Genomic DNA, 17261 nt, shown 5'->3' with positions numbered 1-17261 from the left:
AAAGATTTAAAAATAATAATGACAAAAGCACAACAAAATTACTAAATATTTAATAATACACTAAATGATTTAATTTACACTAAAATTTTAATGTAAATTGAAAATAAAAAATAAAAATCGAATTATTATTAAATACTATTAAAGCATAGTATAACAGTATAGTAATAGTATTAATAATACAGCTCAGAAAAAAATAAAACTCAGTGGGAACAAGTGGGAAAATCAGCACAAAATATCATTAGAGATTCTTCATTATTTGTGGTCAAGTACCTGAGAAAAACCTCCTCCATGGTGGTAACAGACGCCCCGTAGCTGGCGATGCCCAGCTCGTCTCGATTCATCTCCAGCTCAGCAAACAGCAGCTCAAACCTGCAGAGGAACACCAGATGTGAGAGAGCAGTACAAACTCAAACCTGCTCCAACTACTGAGCATGAAAAGAAATCATGTGCGCAAAAATCCCTCCATGTTTATTCTTCATGTCAGTTTTACCAAAAATAAAATAAAATAAAATATTCTAATGTCACTCAAAACTTGTATGAAGTAAAGTGGAGATCAGAACAATATAGAGAACAATATATTAATACTTGATTTCTTTCAGAAATATTGTTAATCTTCATTGCTTCATCCACTCTTTTTCCAATCTTTTCCATAGTTCGGTGACTATATATATATATACACACACACACACACACACACACACACATTTACTCTGCCATGTAACCGTACAAGAGGCCCAACTCCTGCAGAAAACATCACCCAAACCATGACACTTCGTCCTCCACCTTTCACTGACTTCTTTACACACTTGAGCTTCAGTCTTTCCTCAGTTTGACAACAAACATAATGTTTCCCATCTGACCCAAATAAATTCAGCTTGCTCTCTTAAGTGAACTCTGGTCCAGTTCTCCTCTCTCCATACAACATGCTCCTCAGCAAAAGTTAGAAGTCAGTTTGACTTCTCTTAAACATGCTGAGACACAACTATACCCTGTTCACTGCTGAACTGATGAGCAATTCCAGCTGCAGTGCTGAAGCGATTCCCCATTGAGATTCTCAGCATCATCCTGACTTCTCTTGCATTTGTCTTATGTGGACGACCAGCCTTTTTGAGGGACTTGAATGTATTAGTGTCATTGTAAACCTTCAATATTTGAGAAATAACAGATCTGGAATGAACAGCTTCTCTTGCCGTGGCTGAAAGTGTCATCCTTTTGGCCTTCATCTGTACCACTCCTGTCGCAGGCTTTCAGTCATCTTAGAGCAGCCTGCCATCTCAGTAAAAATTATAGGAATGTTTCCATTTTAAATAAGGTGTGTCAGATAATTAAGTTAATTAGCACAAGGTTTCTGGTTAACACCAATAATTTAGAGGCATCTGTAAGTGTTCTCCAAAAGAGCTCTTTTTCAAATATCTCATTTAAGTTTGTTATACTGTGCTTCAGAATACAAATAATAAAATATGCTTAAAAACGTTTTAACACTTTTAAAGTCAATGCAATGTTATTTTTGTATCAATGACATACTATTATAGTTTATGATATTTTTAAATAAAATAAGCTTGCATTTTTTTATTATACATACCATTTTATTATTTTATGTTATATATTATATACATTTTATTTCAGTTGTTTATTTTAGCACTTTTTTTATATAGTTTTATTTTTAGTTAAAACAATCCTAATTCCATTAAAATATTTTGTAAGCTTTGAGGAACATGTGCATATTGAAAAATGATATGATTTTATTCTGAGATGAACCATTTCAAGAATGCTTTTAGGGTGTTTGTCTCTCACTGATGGTGATTTAGAGAGTCGGGGACGAGAAACACACGTGTCTGATGAACACAGCAGACCTTGTTTCAAGAAAAAACAGATCAATGGGTAAATTTAGTCCGTCTGTTGCTACGGCAGCTAACAACAGCCAGACCAAAGAACCAAGACTAAAGTCTCATGCGCTTCATAAGAGCTTGTTCAATCAAGGATATTGATTAAAGGCAATGACGATGATACCTTTGCGTTCCTGTCAACCAAGTCTAATATGTAACCTGAAGTGTTCGCAGTATACAAACACCTATATGCACTGAATAACTAGGCAACATTTGCCAAAATGTGTTGCATACAATCAGAGAACATTGCTGGAAATACATCATATACTACAATGCAATGTACCTTACTTGACTCATTATTCAATTAGACACAAAACTGGGTTAAAAATGGAAAACTAATCTTTATGTCTGAAATAATATCAATACGCCACTCGCTGCATTCAACATGCAACATAATCAGGTAAAGTGATTATGTTGCTTACAACTGCCTGGAATGCATTGCATAGCACATTTAGTATCACTATTTTAAAACACTATGCAGTATTTAGCTGACATGTAAAGTTAGTGTTGTCTTACCGGCTGGTGCTCTCTTTGGGCAGTATGTATGAGAGTTCAGCGCCTGCACTGCTCTCAAGAGTGGCATCGGGAACATAGATGTGCACTAGACGGGTGATCTCTGACACATTACAAAACGCGTCTTTTACTATAACCATGTGGTAACCAGCACCTGTAGAAATAAAAGATATGTCCTTACTGGAGCAAGCACTATTAACTACTTTTATAATTGATATCATCCACATCATTCACTTTAAAATATAATCTTTCTGCTCCTCTCATGATCTTGTGGCGCTCTCACCGTATTTGTTCTTGAGGAAGAGCGGCGAGCCGCAGCATTGTAGCTCTCCGCTAGCCATGATGGCGATCCGATCTCCCAGCAGGTCGGCCTCGTCCATGAAGTGTGTGGTCAGCAGGATGGTGCGGCCATGCTTCTCGCCCTGCAGCAGGTCCCAGATGGCCCGGCGGGCTGAGGGGTCCATTCCTGAGGTGGGCTCGTCCAACATCACCACCTACAGGGAAATAAACAAAAGCACATGGGCTGTGTTAGCATTAGAGTGGCTTTTATGTACTGATGGAAAACCAGTTCACAATTCTTTATCTCACTGATACAACTGGTATAGCCATGCTAATAAGCACAAACTAACCCGGACCAACATGGAAATATAATGCAACATAAAAACATCTGCTAAACATAAAATGTAGAGTGAAATACAAAGTGCTGCCTGACCTTTGAGTCTCCAATTAAAGCAATGCCGATGGAAAGCTTCCTCTTCATCCCACCAGAGAGGGTTTTGGTTTGTGCATGGTGCTTATCCTCCAAATTCAGGATCCGCAGGACGCGGTCCACCTCATCAGGGATCTTTTCACGAGGATAACCTTTCAGCTGCAGAGAAAAAATAAGACATGTAAAGATCCATCCCAAAGCTGAATACAGTTCAACAGTCGGTTTCTTAAGCGTTTTCTCCATCGTGCAACAGTTTTCTAACGATAACTTGTAAAACTTTAAAAAGAAAGACATTCTGTGAGCTACGAGCGAACTAAACAAAGTAACATAATTAACTAGATGTTTAGACAAAATGTTCATTGCCCAAGTCTTTAAAAAAATATATTAAATCTCAATTCGTAAAGACTTGTTTCACTATTGGAATCTCTTGAATGAATGATTCAATGGCAAATACTTTTTTTAAACGGGCAGTTGTCATCACCTCCTGCAGGAAGAGTAGAAGCATCACACTACAAACACCTGTTAAGACACGTTCGTTTTGAATGCTACTGTAGAGAATAAGCGTTTATACCTAAACTATAAACTTTTATCACAGTACTTATGTTAATTAAATGTCTGTAACACAGAAATAATGATGTGGTTGAAAATACTTTTTGTGTTGCTCTTTCTGGATCAGCAGCGGCACGAATGATTCATTAACATGGGCAAGCGACAAAACCACTCCACTGACACAAAATTATGTTCTTTTTAGCAACATCTTATGACCCCTTAATTTAAAAAAGCCCATGTAGGACAATTAATCAGAAAAATGGATAAGGTATATGATCGCAGAGTTGGGTACTCGATCTGCATCTACCTGTGTGTAGAAGAGCAGGTGCTCTCGGACGGTGAGGTTGTCGAAGAGCACGTCATGCTGTGGACACAGGCCCAAGCTCCGGCGGATCAGAGCCATATCCTGACATATGTCGTAACCATTAATGTACGCACGACCACTGCTGGGCGGGAAAAGGCCTGAAGGGACAAAGAGAGTTTGACTGATGGAAAGAAGTGATCAACTCTGCCTGACCAGTTACAGGTGAATCAGTGGTGTAGCCAGTTTAAGAATATAATTTATAATCAGTTAACATTCAGTGTTGTACAAGCTAATTAGTAACTTGCTACAAGCTAATCATAAGTTCAGGGTAAATTAAAACTACACAGTCCCATGCTATTAGCTGCTAACAAAGAATAGCTAAACTGTGTTTTTAGTGTTGTGAAATTATTTTCAAAATGGCTACAAGCGACTGATACTTTTAGTATAGTTAAATAACCTGCTATTTTGAAAAAGTACATAAAATTAGCTACTAACATAGCTAAAATTAAAATATTCCAGTTATCAGATTATATGATTCAGTAAAAAGAGCAAATTTTATTTGTCACAACATTGACACTTACAAGTGTATAACTGCTAATTTATGAACTCACTGAATCATAAACATAGCGGTAAAGGCAGTATTTAACATTTATTCAACTATAAAACAGATGATAAACTATGCCTAGCTACACGTTTGCAAGAACACAACTTGGATATGATTCAAATGAACCAAGTAAATCATTTATCGAACCAGTTCATAAAAAATGTATCACATTTCCTAAAGCAATTTGAGAGCAACAGCCACAATATTCCATACATAAAACTACATAGCTGTGTTCATTACCAGTCAGCATTGACAGTGTGGTGGTCTTGCCCGCGCCGTTGTGACCCAGCAGGACAGTGATTTGGCCTTCAAACATGTTGAGAGTTAAATCCCTCACCGCCTCCTTGGTCTTATTGCCCACTTTGAACACCTGCGTCAGAACAATTCACATGTTCACATTTTCCAAAAGCTTCTACATGTCTCCGTCACACTGCCCTTACACACACCCACACACACACACACACACACACACACACAAACACACACACAGAGAGTCTACCATCTGTCCCCTATGAATCATATTATTAAAGCAATATAGCTGCAAACAGCGATTATCGGGGTTCAAGCGCTTTAAGGCTTTAAGCACAAATGAAAAAAGACAATACATATTATTTAGCAAGCCTGTAACCACCTAAATCAATGATTTAAAAAAGCATTTTGGGAGAACCCAGGTAATATAAATTAAAAATGTAAAACATAGAAACAAGCCCAAAGAAGCCATGGTTTACAGTAATTTATATCAGCTAAGGAGCATTTTTTGGCACTTTGCTTCAAGATTTTTTACGATTATGACTGTTGTGGCGTCAGCTGTGGTCTCCATAAAGCTGTCACCAAGTTTGGGGTTTCTTTTAGGCTTTTAGGTATATTTAGACAGATTTTTTAATAATTATTAACGTAGAGAGCTATGTACGTAGAACAAAGAGAATTGTACTGCAGGGTTTGTTTTTAGAGATTGAGCAAAAAACCTAGGACTAGTTCGCAAAAGTAGTTATTTTTTAACATATTCTCCATTTTTTTAACAAACAATGTGATTGACAGCAGTGGATGTAGAGGCAAAGTTGTTCAGAATGAGGAAGTCTATCCTCTGATAAGAATATTGTGTGTCTAGGTGTTTACACCCTTAAAAACTTTTCATTCAAGTTTTGTGCCAATAGACCTCCATTAACCTTGTCTAATAGGTGCTCAAACTTCTTAGGCCAATGGCCTAAAAACACAGCGTGACTGATGATACCTTTGCCAAATGTTTGATCTTGACCCCCGAGTCCAGTCCAGCTGGCTCCTCTTCAAAGTATTCACCCTTCGACACCTTCTCGGCCTCCTCCTCATCCTCCTTCTCCTTCAGCAGGCTCACACGAGGACTGCTGCACCAGTATGAGGGCTAGGAGCAGATGAGGAGATTAAATATTAGATAAACACATTCATAACATCACACCATAACTAAATGTTCCCCATTGGTTTCATGATTAAGAACTGCTAAACATTCATATTTTCCCTCTCATAAAATGTAACTTAATGCAAAGGCCCATTCACGCTAAGAACGATAATTATAAGAAAATGACAACAATATTAGTGTTCACATCAAAGATGGATTCTGGCTGGCAGTCAATGTTTTTATCGTTCATCAGCTGGAAACAAATATTCTGTAAGTGATTCCAATGATATAATTGCATTGTATCTTGATCATTATAGCTGTGGTGCAGATTCTGACCTTCTCTTAAATTTAGAAAGATTTTAAAAATGTAATCTTTATAGTTAACGGTATCCTGAAATTCCTGATCGTGTGTATTCCCACTAAAGTTTACGTGAGTTTACTGGTGTAATTCGGAGGTTTCTGTAAATCATTTGTTTATATGTAGTTACGTTACAACTAAGTTTAATACTGCATCGCAAACCATTAAAAACTATTGAAAAAATTAAGCCGTTTCTGCTGTGAATTATAGTGGCCAACCTGAACCAGCTGTGAAACCAACTTGAGCAACATTGTGCAGACTCACATTGAAAATAACTGGATTTCACAGAAAGTTGTTGAAAAATGGTAAATGTGACTGCACCATAAACATTTGAAGTTACATAAAACATGAGTCTAAGGGATTTTTTTAACCAGTTTTATTGAAATTGCACTAAAATTTGCATTGCGGGAAAAAAACATGCTTAAACCAGCCTAAGCTAGTCTTCAGCCGACTTGAAAGTGCCTAAAACTCCCCCACCCCCACACACACGGTCCACAACAAAATTAAACTTTTCCAGTTGTTCGAGTTTTACAAGAATTAAAAAAAAACATTTTTTTTGTGAAATCTGTTGAAATACTAACATTTATAAAAATGCCTATGACTTTTCAAGGTCTAGAAATCACACTTTTAAATAAGACTTCCTCACATACCCACGTTTTCTAGACAGTATGAGAAATAATACAATTAATCATTAATATAAGATATTTATATTATTTGAATGCTTGTTTTGCCTTATTTTAAATCATGTTAAGTCATCCTGAAGCCTCCTTGGAAGTTTGCTGAGCTGTTTGATACGGACCAGAAAGCCAGCTTAGGCTGGTTTAAGATGTTCATTTCAGGATGCTCAGGCAACATTTAATGCAATTTATCAAGTCCACAGAAAAAACTGAGTCAGAGTTACAGCCAAAGGTCAAATCCTTAACACTGAACAATAGACAGTAATAGAGATGTTTGCCTTAGTATGTTTTTAGTGTTATTTTCTAAGTAACAAATTATGTAGAAAATTCCTGTAAACCTATAAATCTGTGAAAAGATTTACAGATAAGCACAAAAATCAGGTCATTCATTACGTGGGTTTATGAAGGCATTTGTGCATTAACATGTTAGACATCCAGTGAGTCAAAGGCGTGACCCATTGTTTCACATCACTTTCACTCTGATGGGGTCTTTACTGTCGCCCCGTTGATAACCCTGTCTGCAAACACAAGCATTGATGCAGCGGCTGTCCAACATATACAATAGCTCTGCGCAAATCACGCCGCTGTTCTTCATCACCTCCCTCTTCACAACCCTCACAGTAAATCCTGTACGTCAGGAGATAAGGCTGCGCGTGCACTTCCTAGTCGTCTCAATGACATAAGAGTGGATTTCCTGTCGAGACCAAATGCCTTCCTGTCTTTCAGGAGCCTGTCGGTCAGGAAAGACACTCAAGTTGGGCTTGTGCTGGATCGACTCTCTTGCTCTTTAAAGAGTTCCCATGGGTGAACCGCTGATCTCTGAGACATGTACACGAGGCCAAAATAATGCTATTTTGGCCATGGTTTCACAAGAACACTAATCCATGTGATGTGCGCGAGGAAGCTTGAGGATTGAGGAAATAACCACTCAAACTAAACACTGTCATGGTACAAAACACTGAGCATCGTTTCATTTTTAAATGAGGGATTCAAGAAACATTCTGCTATTATCTTCTTATTTTCTAAGAATAAAGTAAAGTATATTTTGCATTGCAAAAAAACAGATTTTTTTTCCTTGTGATTGTTCTTTGAGCTCATAAAAATTATGTTTTAAAAAAATCACACATAGCATTACAACATAACACAAGTGACACACACATTATGATTACTAGGAATTTTGCATGTGAGTTCATAGTGATTATATAAATGATCGGTCATGATTATACATGATTGCCTTTTTGCTTACTCTTTTTCTTTCCTTAAATCTTTCCAATTTATTTGAAATTTTATCCTGGTTTTCAGTGCAGCTTAATTTGACCGAAAATATGAAAATACACATGATGTGCATGTAGACAATACGTACCAGGATGAAGAAGTACCAGGGACGAGGGACTCCATATTCTCCCGGAAACACAGCTTCCATGTACCAGGTGACCAGAGCGTACAGCACAGAGTCCAGCAGCAGCAGTCCCAGCACTTGAGCCAGAGAGAAGTCATCGTCCACCGTCACCGGCTCAAACAGGTTATGCCACTGGATGCCCGTCCCTGCGGACACACAGGACACGAGCGTCAGGACACAGTGTGATTAGAGCAGCAGCAGGCTCAGGTTCAGTCGGACCCCTGACCTTTGCCCTCAAACATGCCGATCAGCTGGGCTCCCATTGCCATGGCTACGTTGGAGATGAGGCATGCGGAGACTTTCTGGGCGTGCGACAGCAGGTCATAGCGAGGCCACAGGAAGACGTACGGCAGGTAGCTCAGGAAGTAGATGAAGCCGCCGGCAGCTGCGGCCACATTCGCTACAGGAGAGAAAGAAACCGAACTGAAACATTTGCTAAGGAATCTATGAATACATCACAAGAACAAGTCATCTGCACTGTAAAATCAAAAGAAAGAAATTATATTTTGCTTTAAGATGTTTAACATCGTGTCACTGGTTTTACTATCAACTGCAGGGACATTTGTGTTTTCATATTTCCAATTATGTACGATGGTGATTCTCTATATAAAAGAGCTGTAATTTAATAATTCATGCTGATTTAAATAAAGGCAACGAAAAAAGTTGACTATTATTTGAAAACATTTTTATTTTATAAATAAAATATTCGTTTATAATAAATCTAATATTTATTTTCATGTTTTCTTTTCATTTTCATTATTTTTCATGATATATTCATGGGAATTTAGAGAGAAATGTATGATTCTGACTCAGGAAAAACTGTGTTTTTGTATTTCCCATTATTCAAAATGGTGATTCTCTAAATAAAACTACTGTAATTTAATTCATAGGAAAAAAATAGGTAATTTTGAAAGTTGAAGAAAAAAAATTCACACTGTAAAATTCTGTGTGTATAATATATATATATATATATATATATATATATATATATATATATATACCATTTATAAATAATTTAAACTTTAAATAATATTTATTTTTTATTTTTCTAATTTTAAATCAATTCAAATAACATTTCATTATTTTCTCCTCATTATATCAATGAGATTTGGGAAGAAATGTATTTAAGTCTGATTCTTTCACAGGGAGAGAAAAAAAAGTCACAATTGTAAATGAAAGAAACAAGCAAACAAAAAGGTAAAATGATGTTATTAATTGAACATAAATATATTATTATAAATACACTGTGAACTTTTCTCTAGAAACCAGTTAGAAAATAAATCATCTCTGGGTAAATGTGACCCGACCATCATTTTAGTGCCGTTCACTCTCCCCAGCATGAGGTTCAGTGTGAGAGATTCAATGACGGATGTGTGACGTGAACGGGTGAGTGAGTTTCCATTATGAGCTCCAGATTCAAACCCCTGCACTCACACACAGCCTTGAGCTACATCCCCCCGACCCTCAAACAGCCACAAAAGAGCCAATGAGAGAAAAGAGCAGTGAAAAGAGACGCACCGCTGTTCATCAAATGGAAGAAAATGACACACTGGGCTATTTTTACATTTACATCTCAGAGGGACGCAGAGAAGAACCTTTACACTCAACAATATGTCATTTGGGCTTTGAATAGGCCGGACCGGTGGAGGAGGACGTGCTGATTAAGATCCATATTCAGCCTTTCTCAACCCGAGAGCTCCAGTCTCTTTTGAATAACATGCATCACATTTATTAGTGGTCTAAAACCACAAGAATAAATAATAAATGTTATTATAATGATAATAACAAGATCCTGCCAAGAAAATGAACAGGTCATAAAATGAGACATTCTATATAGCTTAAAGAAATGAAACATTTTAGGATTATTAAGAGTTTTGATGCAAAAAAAAAAAAAGAGGTGAAATTGTAATTAAATTGTTGAATTTTTATATTGTTGTACTGGTTTTAGTTTAAAATAAAATAAATAAATAAAGAAACAAACAAATGAATAAAAGCAAAAAAAGAGAATAAAATACATTTAATAATAAAGTATATATATATATATATATATATATATATATATATATATATATATATATATATATATATATATATATATATATATATATATATATAACAAATCAATCAATACATTTTCAAATAAATAAAAAAATAAATCTATTTAGACTGCAGTAATACAAAAAAAAAAAAAAACTTAGCGGTCCTAAATTAGCTTTAAGTACTTATATATAAAAATGGTTGGACTGAAGCTTTGACATGAAAGCAAATGAAGCATGAAACATACGAATAGGTAAATCTACCATATTTAACATATTAGTGTCACCCAAAGCATTAGCCTCGAGTCCAAACAAGCAAACATTACTCTTAATAAAAGCACAGTGTGTCAGCTGATTTTTTACACAGGACAACATATGATTATTACATCTCCTGCCTGAAAGTGCTTTTTTCAGCAATACAGACATGCACTGCCTCATTTTCCTCCTACACAATGATGCTACGTGTCAGAATTTAATGCCCTTCAAAACTGCCCTTTAAGAGGGTTCTCACTCGTTTGATGATTTATTAATGCTTCAGCATATTTGTGCTTTTTTATTCAATGCAATTTACTTAAAAAACCCTTCACGCAAAAAGAAAACATTAAACGTGTTGTGCCAGGTTTTAAAATGCAGGAATGTGAACAAGTTTGGAGAGTAAGAGCAGAAGGAATGCTATTTTAGTGAACAGAAGCTAAATGCGAAAAAAAAAATCAATCATCATTTTGTCGTTTATGCATGAAAAAAAATGGGGAAAAAAGATTTTCTTAATCAGTATTTTTGACTTGTTTTCCAGTGTAAATATCTATACATGCTTAAATTAAGATTAATTTATTTGAGGTGCAAAATTACTTAAAATACCAAGAAGTATCAAAAAAAGTATAAAAATTAAGTGAGTTTATACTTTAAAGAAGGAAAAATGAGGTAAGAAAAATAAACTTAATTTAAAGGAAAACACAGTATATTTTCTTCCATTTTAAACCATAAATTCACATTATTTTAATTTATTGATTTTTTAATATTTTTTTTCTTAAGTCATTTTGCTTGATTATTATTATTATTTTTTTTATATTTGTATTAGAAATTAAGACAAAAATATCACATTAGAAAAACATATCTCGGTCACCATCCACTTATATTGTATGGAAATGATCAGCTTAGAAACATCGCGATTTTTGCATATTTTTCACAACATGTGGTCGAGTAAATGATGAGTGAGTAGCTTTAACTCAAAACCACACGTGTGAAAACCGCCGGTTCTCAAATCAGTGTAGTTTCCATAATGAGTCACTTGTGAACACAATAATGAAATAAAACAGATGGTACACCAAAGCATGTCTGATTTCCCATTCTTTCCTCCCATCAGGATGAAGAGTCAAAGCGTGATGAATCCACTATTAAAGCAGCATCTTATTATTAGCTCGCCTGAGGGCCGCGCTCACAAGCACCAATCAAACACAACACAGTCCAGCCACGACTCCTGCTTTCACTCACTAAAAGCATTTCAATAACTGCAACCTGAACATTTGCACTCAGCTGGTTACCTGCTTTTACACACCGTTTGTAGCAATCCCTGGTTTTTGTTTGGCAGAGAAAAGAAACAGACAAAGGAGAGCTGATTTTTGAAAGCTTTGTGAGAGTTGAGTTTAAAATACTGCAAATATGCCTTCATTTCTTTGGTCACCTCTGCTTTCTCTTTATTGTTGGTGACGAGGCTGTGTTTGATTAAAGCGCTGTATATACAGTCAGGGTCCTTCAGAGGAGAGAGTGGAATGACCTGTGCTGACAGAGAAATCACACTTTCACAGAGCAGAGCAGAGATGGAGAAGTCACCTCTGGAGAAGAAGGTGCTGATCATGAAGCTGAAGTTAATGGTGGACACGGCAAACACCAGCAGGAAGACAAACACCAGCGTGGGGTCACTGTAGCTCAACACCGCTCCGTTAGGACTCACCTGACAAGAAAACAACACAGTGTGGACCATCTCAGATGGGAAGCTTAAAGAAAGAACAAATATGTTGTTTGGGATGATTCTCATTGTACTTCATGATTCTGATTCCTCAGATAATAACAGTTATTGCACTCCTTCAGTTACAATATGGTGTAGAGAAATGTATTTATTTATTTAAATGAAAATATCAAGAACTGTTTTTGCTTGTGGGAAAAAAAAAATACTTGTGTGTGTGTGTGTGTGTGTGTGTGTGTATAAGCAGTTTAATACATACAATAATTTGTGTTATTTAACATTTATTGTTTTAATAATAATTTTAATAATCATTTTATAGAAAATGTAATAATTTGAACAATGAATTGTATTAATAATATACACACACATATCCATATATCACACATATTTTATAGCATTTAAAATTTATAATTACAGAAATTGTATGTTAATGTTTACTATAAAAATATATGAATTAGTCAATGTATTAGTGTGATTTTTTATATATAAATATTTAAAAACGTAATATATTAAAATATTATTTTTGCTAATGTGGAAATGTTTGTGTGCTTTTTTGGCTTTGGAAAATTGTAATATGACCAAATTGCAAAGTAATACATTCTAAACACTTACACACTAAACACATTTAATTTGAACATGCAAATTACTAATCAATTTATAGTATTGAGTATTATTTTTGAGTTTTATAGAAGTATTTATTTGAAATATACAAATACATATATTATATAGTAATCATTATTAAAAATATATAAAAATAGCCAGTATTATACATACCATATTAAATGGTATTTAATGTTTAGAGTGAAGGAAATTGTATATGTTAACGTTAACAGGGAAAAAGAGAAAGAGAGACTGTATACTAAAATAATATCTTCCAAAAAAAATAAAAATACGTTTTTTTATAAAAAAAATTTTATTAAAGCAATACTCTAAATGCATACTCTACCTTTAGGTAAAAGTTATCATGTAAAGAAACATATGTATCTACAACATCTATATCGGAGGAAAATGTAAATGAACTAAACGTCATGAAAAAAAAAAACGGTTCAAGTGCGTTTGTGCAACAAGTGAAACTTGTTCTGAATAAAAACTGGTTCTCAGTTCTCAAGTAAGATAAAAACAAACCTTGCACAGACATGCAAACAGTGCAGTGGTATTTCTAGCAGCACAAAGCACTTAACAAGGAAGAGATTCTATGTGTTTACCTTGACGCAGATAAGCACGGTGACAAAGAATACAGAGATGGAGAGGAAGAGGAAAAACATGAGGAACCAGGCGCTCCAGTGCAACCAGCTGCTGAGACCCATCATGCGCATGTATTCCTGCAACACACACACACACACACAGGGCTGCAGTGAAGCTTTCTCACACCTAGAGCAACAGAATCCATGTCCACCTTCTGCACCTTCAGTTTCCTCTCCTTCTCCTGCACCACAGCCCGGACGATGTTCAGAGACGTGTAGGTGAAGCTGAGCACCAGCAGCAGTGGCAGCTGGTTCTGGATGGCCAGGATGAAGACGTCGTAGAGGAATGCTGGGTAAGGGAAGCGAGCCAGCAGCACTTGGGCTCTCTGGAGGAGCGCCGCCGCCGCCGTGCTGTTGTAGGCCTTCATGATGGCCCGGTCCACGGCGTGCTGCACCTGCAGGAAGCCCTCGCGGTAATATCCTGTCCAGACACATACAGTACTCATTAGATTCCTCTGAGGGTTTCAATGAATCGAATGGGTTCTTTACAAACACACGCTAAAATTGACAGCATTTGTGGTTTGATGTTGGATACTGCGCATATTAGTTTCCACTTATCCTGCTTGCTCTTTAAAAAAACACAAAAGTCTGGCTTACAGTGAGCTAAATGCAGTGCAAGTGAATGAGGCTATTTGTAACCATTACGATCTCACTGTTTCTATAGTAAAGCCGGTACAATGTGTGTGGTAAAACATGATTTTAATGTGAAAACATTATAAATCTTGTGTGTGTCTGCCTCGCAGCTTCTCATGGCTTTTCAAACCACGACGACCCTTGAAGATCAAAACACTCGCTGTGCTGTCTGCGCACTTGCAGTATAAAGCAACTCTATGTAATTAAACGCAGATGAAAGAACGGTGAGGCCTGAAGAGTCGTGCAAGTGAAGATCAAGATGTCATTTGTAGCACCGCGTCCTCAAAGTTCAGACCTGATGCTAATGGTTTCATTAAGGTTTCATTAAGGTTTATTGTGGTTTATCTCATCTGCTGATGGTAACTGACAGCAAAAGGTCATCAAGGAAGAAATCAACTACTAATTGCATGTTAATGGATGTTTTTTGATTATAGAGATTTTTAAAGAACTGATACTAGCGCTTAAAACTGTAGTTTTGTGGCTATTAGCTTTAACAGCATCTATATTCGAATGCATAGAAGTTCAACATTAAGCACATGTGAATTAGCAGACTTAGGCCTCGTTTACACTGCCAGTTAAATGTGACCCAATTCAGATTTCTTTAGATCAGATCTGTTTTATGACAGTGTAAAAAGGGGGGAAAAAATGCATGCATTTGGATATTTCCAGATCAGTTTCAGGTCTCAATCATACGTGATCTGATTGAAGAAACAAACTGAGGGCCTGAGGACGAGGATGTTCATTGTTGTTTGAACTACTCCTTTAACTTGAAATTCATGTCTTGCAGGTTGCTTCTGCTGGGTTCATTTCCCACAATGCATTGGTGCGCACTGACCTGGCGTGCCCCCGTCTGGCTCGTGTTGTTCTCTGGGCCCGGGCAGCTGGAACAGCGGGAACAGACTGAGCGTGTGCCAGTCCAGATCACTGTTGGGGTTGAACTCAAACTTCTCGCGCGCCGGGGCATTTCTGGGTCTGTACGTGAAGCGCAGATGATAGCTGACCTGCCACACATGACATCAAAGCTTGATCAGCAAATGATCTCTGACATCTCGTGTGTTACAGGGTCAAACCCCGAAGTAACACGTGTCTTGATTAATGGCACAATAAACACTGAATGACTCCTGAGGGGTTTGAACCTACAACCTTACACTCACCACACCAGATAATAATGAATATTGTTCAATATATATACACCTCAGAGCACACGTGATATTTAATTATTTGAACTAACTTTGAGAATAACTTGAGATTTAAAAAAATAAAATAAATTAAATGCAACTTTTTTTTTTTTAAGTCCCAGGTTTGTGTTTGTTTGTAGGGCTGCATAATTTGGGCCAAAATTGTGATTATATATCAATAAAACTATATAATAATAATAATTATTATTATTATTATAATCATCATTAAATATAAAAATTATAATTAAAGTATTACACAAACAAATTTTACTGTAAAATAAAGAAAAAAGTGTTTAATAATATTTAAAAACAAAACAAAATAAGAAATATTTATTTTGTAATTTCTCACAGCAAAATAAAGAAATTGAGTATTTAATAATACAAATAATTGTTTTGCCTTGTTTTGTGAAATTTTAACCTGACAGATTAAATCAGTCTTCTGACAAAAAAAATAATTCCGGGCCTCATTTGTGAAACGAGGAAAAACACATTTCTGATTCATAAAAGCATTCTTAAGCAATTCTTAAAGAAGTTTAAAAAATAAATAAATCAAACACAGATTTGACATAAAAGTGTCTCTCTTCCTGGATGCTGCTCCAGGAGCTGCAGTAAACTCATTAAATCCTCAGTGAAGACTCGCTGTCTGTGAGCGAGAGCTTTCATCATGAGAGATGAGAAGAGAGCAGACCACAGCTCATCTCTCCACGAGGAGAAACCTCAGCAAGCACATCTCAGAACAGCTGACAGGGAAACGGAGACATCAAACCAATATGCTTTGAGGCTATTTGTTGCTAGTGCACTAATGGCCTGATTCCTCCTGCACTCTTGACTTCTGTGGAAAACAGGTCAATTTGTCCTCAAATGTTCAGAAAAGAACATCTCCTTCGCTTTAAGTAACGGTTATCATCATGAAAGACAAGTAAATAGGCAAGTCTGCGCATTATTTCACACAAAATCTAAAGAAATAAAGTGATTTCGCATAAGTTTTTGGCAGTTATTAGAATGTAGAAAAAAAAACTGATTCAAATCAAATATTATTTGTCTTTTAATAATTTTAAAACAGAAATAAAGCAGGGAAGCAATTGGGGGTTTCGGTGGAAGAGCGCGCTGTACAGAAATAAAAATCCCAGCCGGTAAGACTTGACCCATGACCTTTGGGTTACAGGTCCGACTCTCTAACCATTAGGCCACGACTGCCCTATTTTATTACTGTATCAATATTACTATTAGTACATAGCATGGAATTTATTCCATTAAAGAGAATTTGAGAGGGAAATGGGTTTAATATCAACATAATTCAAACAAATATTATTACAATGCAAAAATAACTTATTTTCTTTATGCAAAATAAAAATTTAAATATAATAATAATAACAATAATAATAATAATTTCATATATTGAATATATATTTATGTTATTTTATAAATCAAATATAAATATTTTATTTGAATAATAATTGTTAATTGTTTATTTAAATTTTTTTGATACCATAGTGAAATACATGATTTATTTTTATTTTTATGAGACTCATTCACATAATGGTTTAAATTCTTTAGCATGCAATTTTACAGCTTAAAATACAATTATTATTATTATTATTATTATTATTATTATTAGTGTTGTAGTATTACTTAATAAAAATACATTTCACTGTAAAATAAAGAAATCAAGTGTTTAATAATAACAATTATTATAACTATTACTACTTTTACTAAATTGAAATGTTAGAAATAATAAATATTTCTGTCATAATGTTTCTAGTATTTAATAATATTATTATAATCTTACAGAGTGATTTTTGTATTACTAACATTAGTAAACAGTATGGGATTTAT

At 35.4% G+C, this 17261-nt stretch overlaps 1 protein-coding gene across 2 annotated transcripts in view; it reads right to left on the bottom strand.

Annotated features, from left to right (window-relative positions):
• The window catches only part of LOC132149581 (phospholipid-transporting ATPase ABCA3-like), a 37004-nt gene that overhangs the window by 10272 nt on the left and 9471 nt on the right, over window positions 1-17261 (bottom strand). For both annotated transcript variants that reach the window (XM_059558960.1, XM_059558961.1), the window contains exons 5-17: window positions 15083-15248; window positions 13776-14035; window positions 13576-13692; window positions 12238-12358; window positions 8598-8771; window positions 8336-8517; window positions 5797-5943; window positions 4806-4935; window positions 3965-4119; window positions 3112-3267; window positions 2683-2893; window positions 2403-2553; window positions 271-369 (exon numbers count right to left, since the gene is read on the bottom strand). In XM_059558960.1, coding sequence (XP_059414943.1) covers window positions 271-369; window positions 2403-2553; window positions 2683-2893; window positions 3112-3267; window positions 3965-4119; window positions 4806-4935; window positions 5797-5943; window positions 8336-8517; window positions 8598-8771; window positions 12238-12358; window positions 13576-13692; window positions 13776-14035; window positions 15083-15248 — 2069 coding nt within the window. The remainder of the gene's footprint in view (window positions 1-270; window positions 370-2402; window positions 2554-2682; window positions 2894-3111; window positions 3268-3964; window positions 4120-4805; window positions 4936-5796; window positions 5944-8335; window positions 8518-8597; window positions 8772-12237; window positions 12359-13575; window positions 13693-13775; window positions 14036-15082; window positions 15249-17261) is intronic.

The sequence above is a fragment of the Carassius carassius genome, chromosome 9 (genome assembly GCF_963082965.1).
Source record: "Carassius carassius chromosome 9, fCarCar2.1, whole genome shotgun sequence".
Lineage (NCBI taxonomy): Eukaryota > Metazoa > Chordata > Actinopteri > Cypriniformes > Cyprinidae > Carassius > Carassius carassius.
This window is presented reverse-complemented; position numbering and strand designations above follow the sequence as displayed.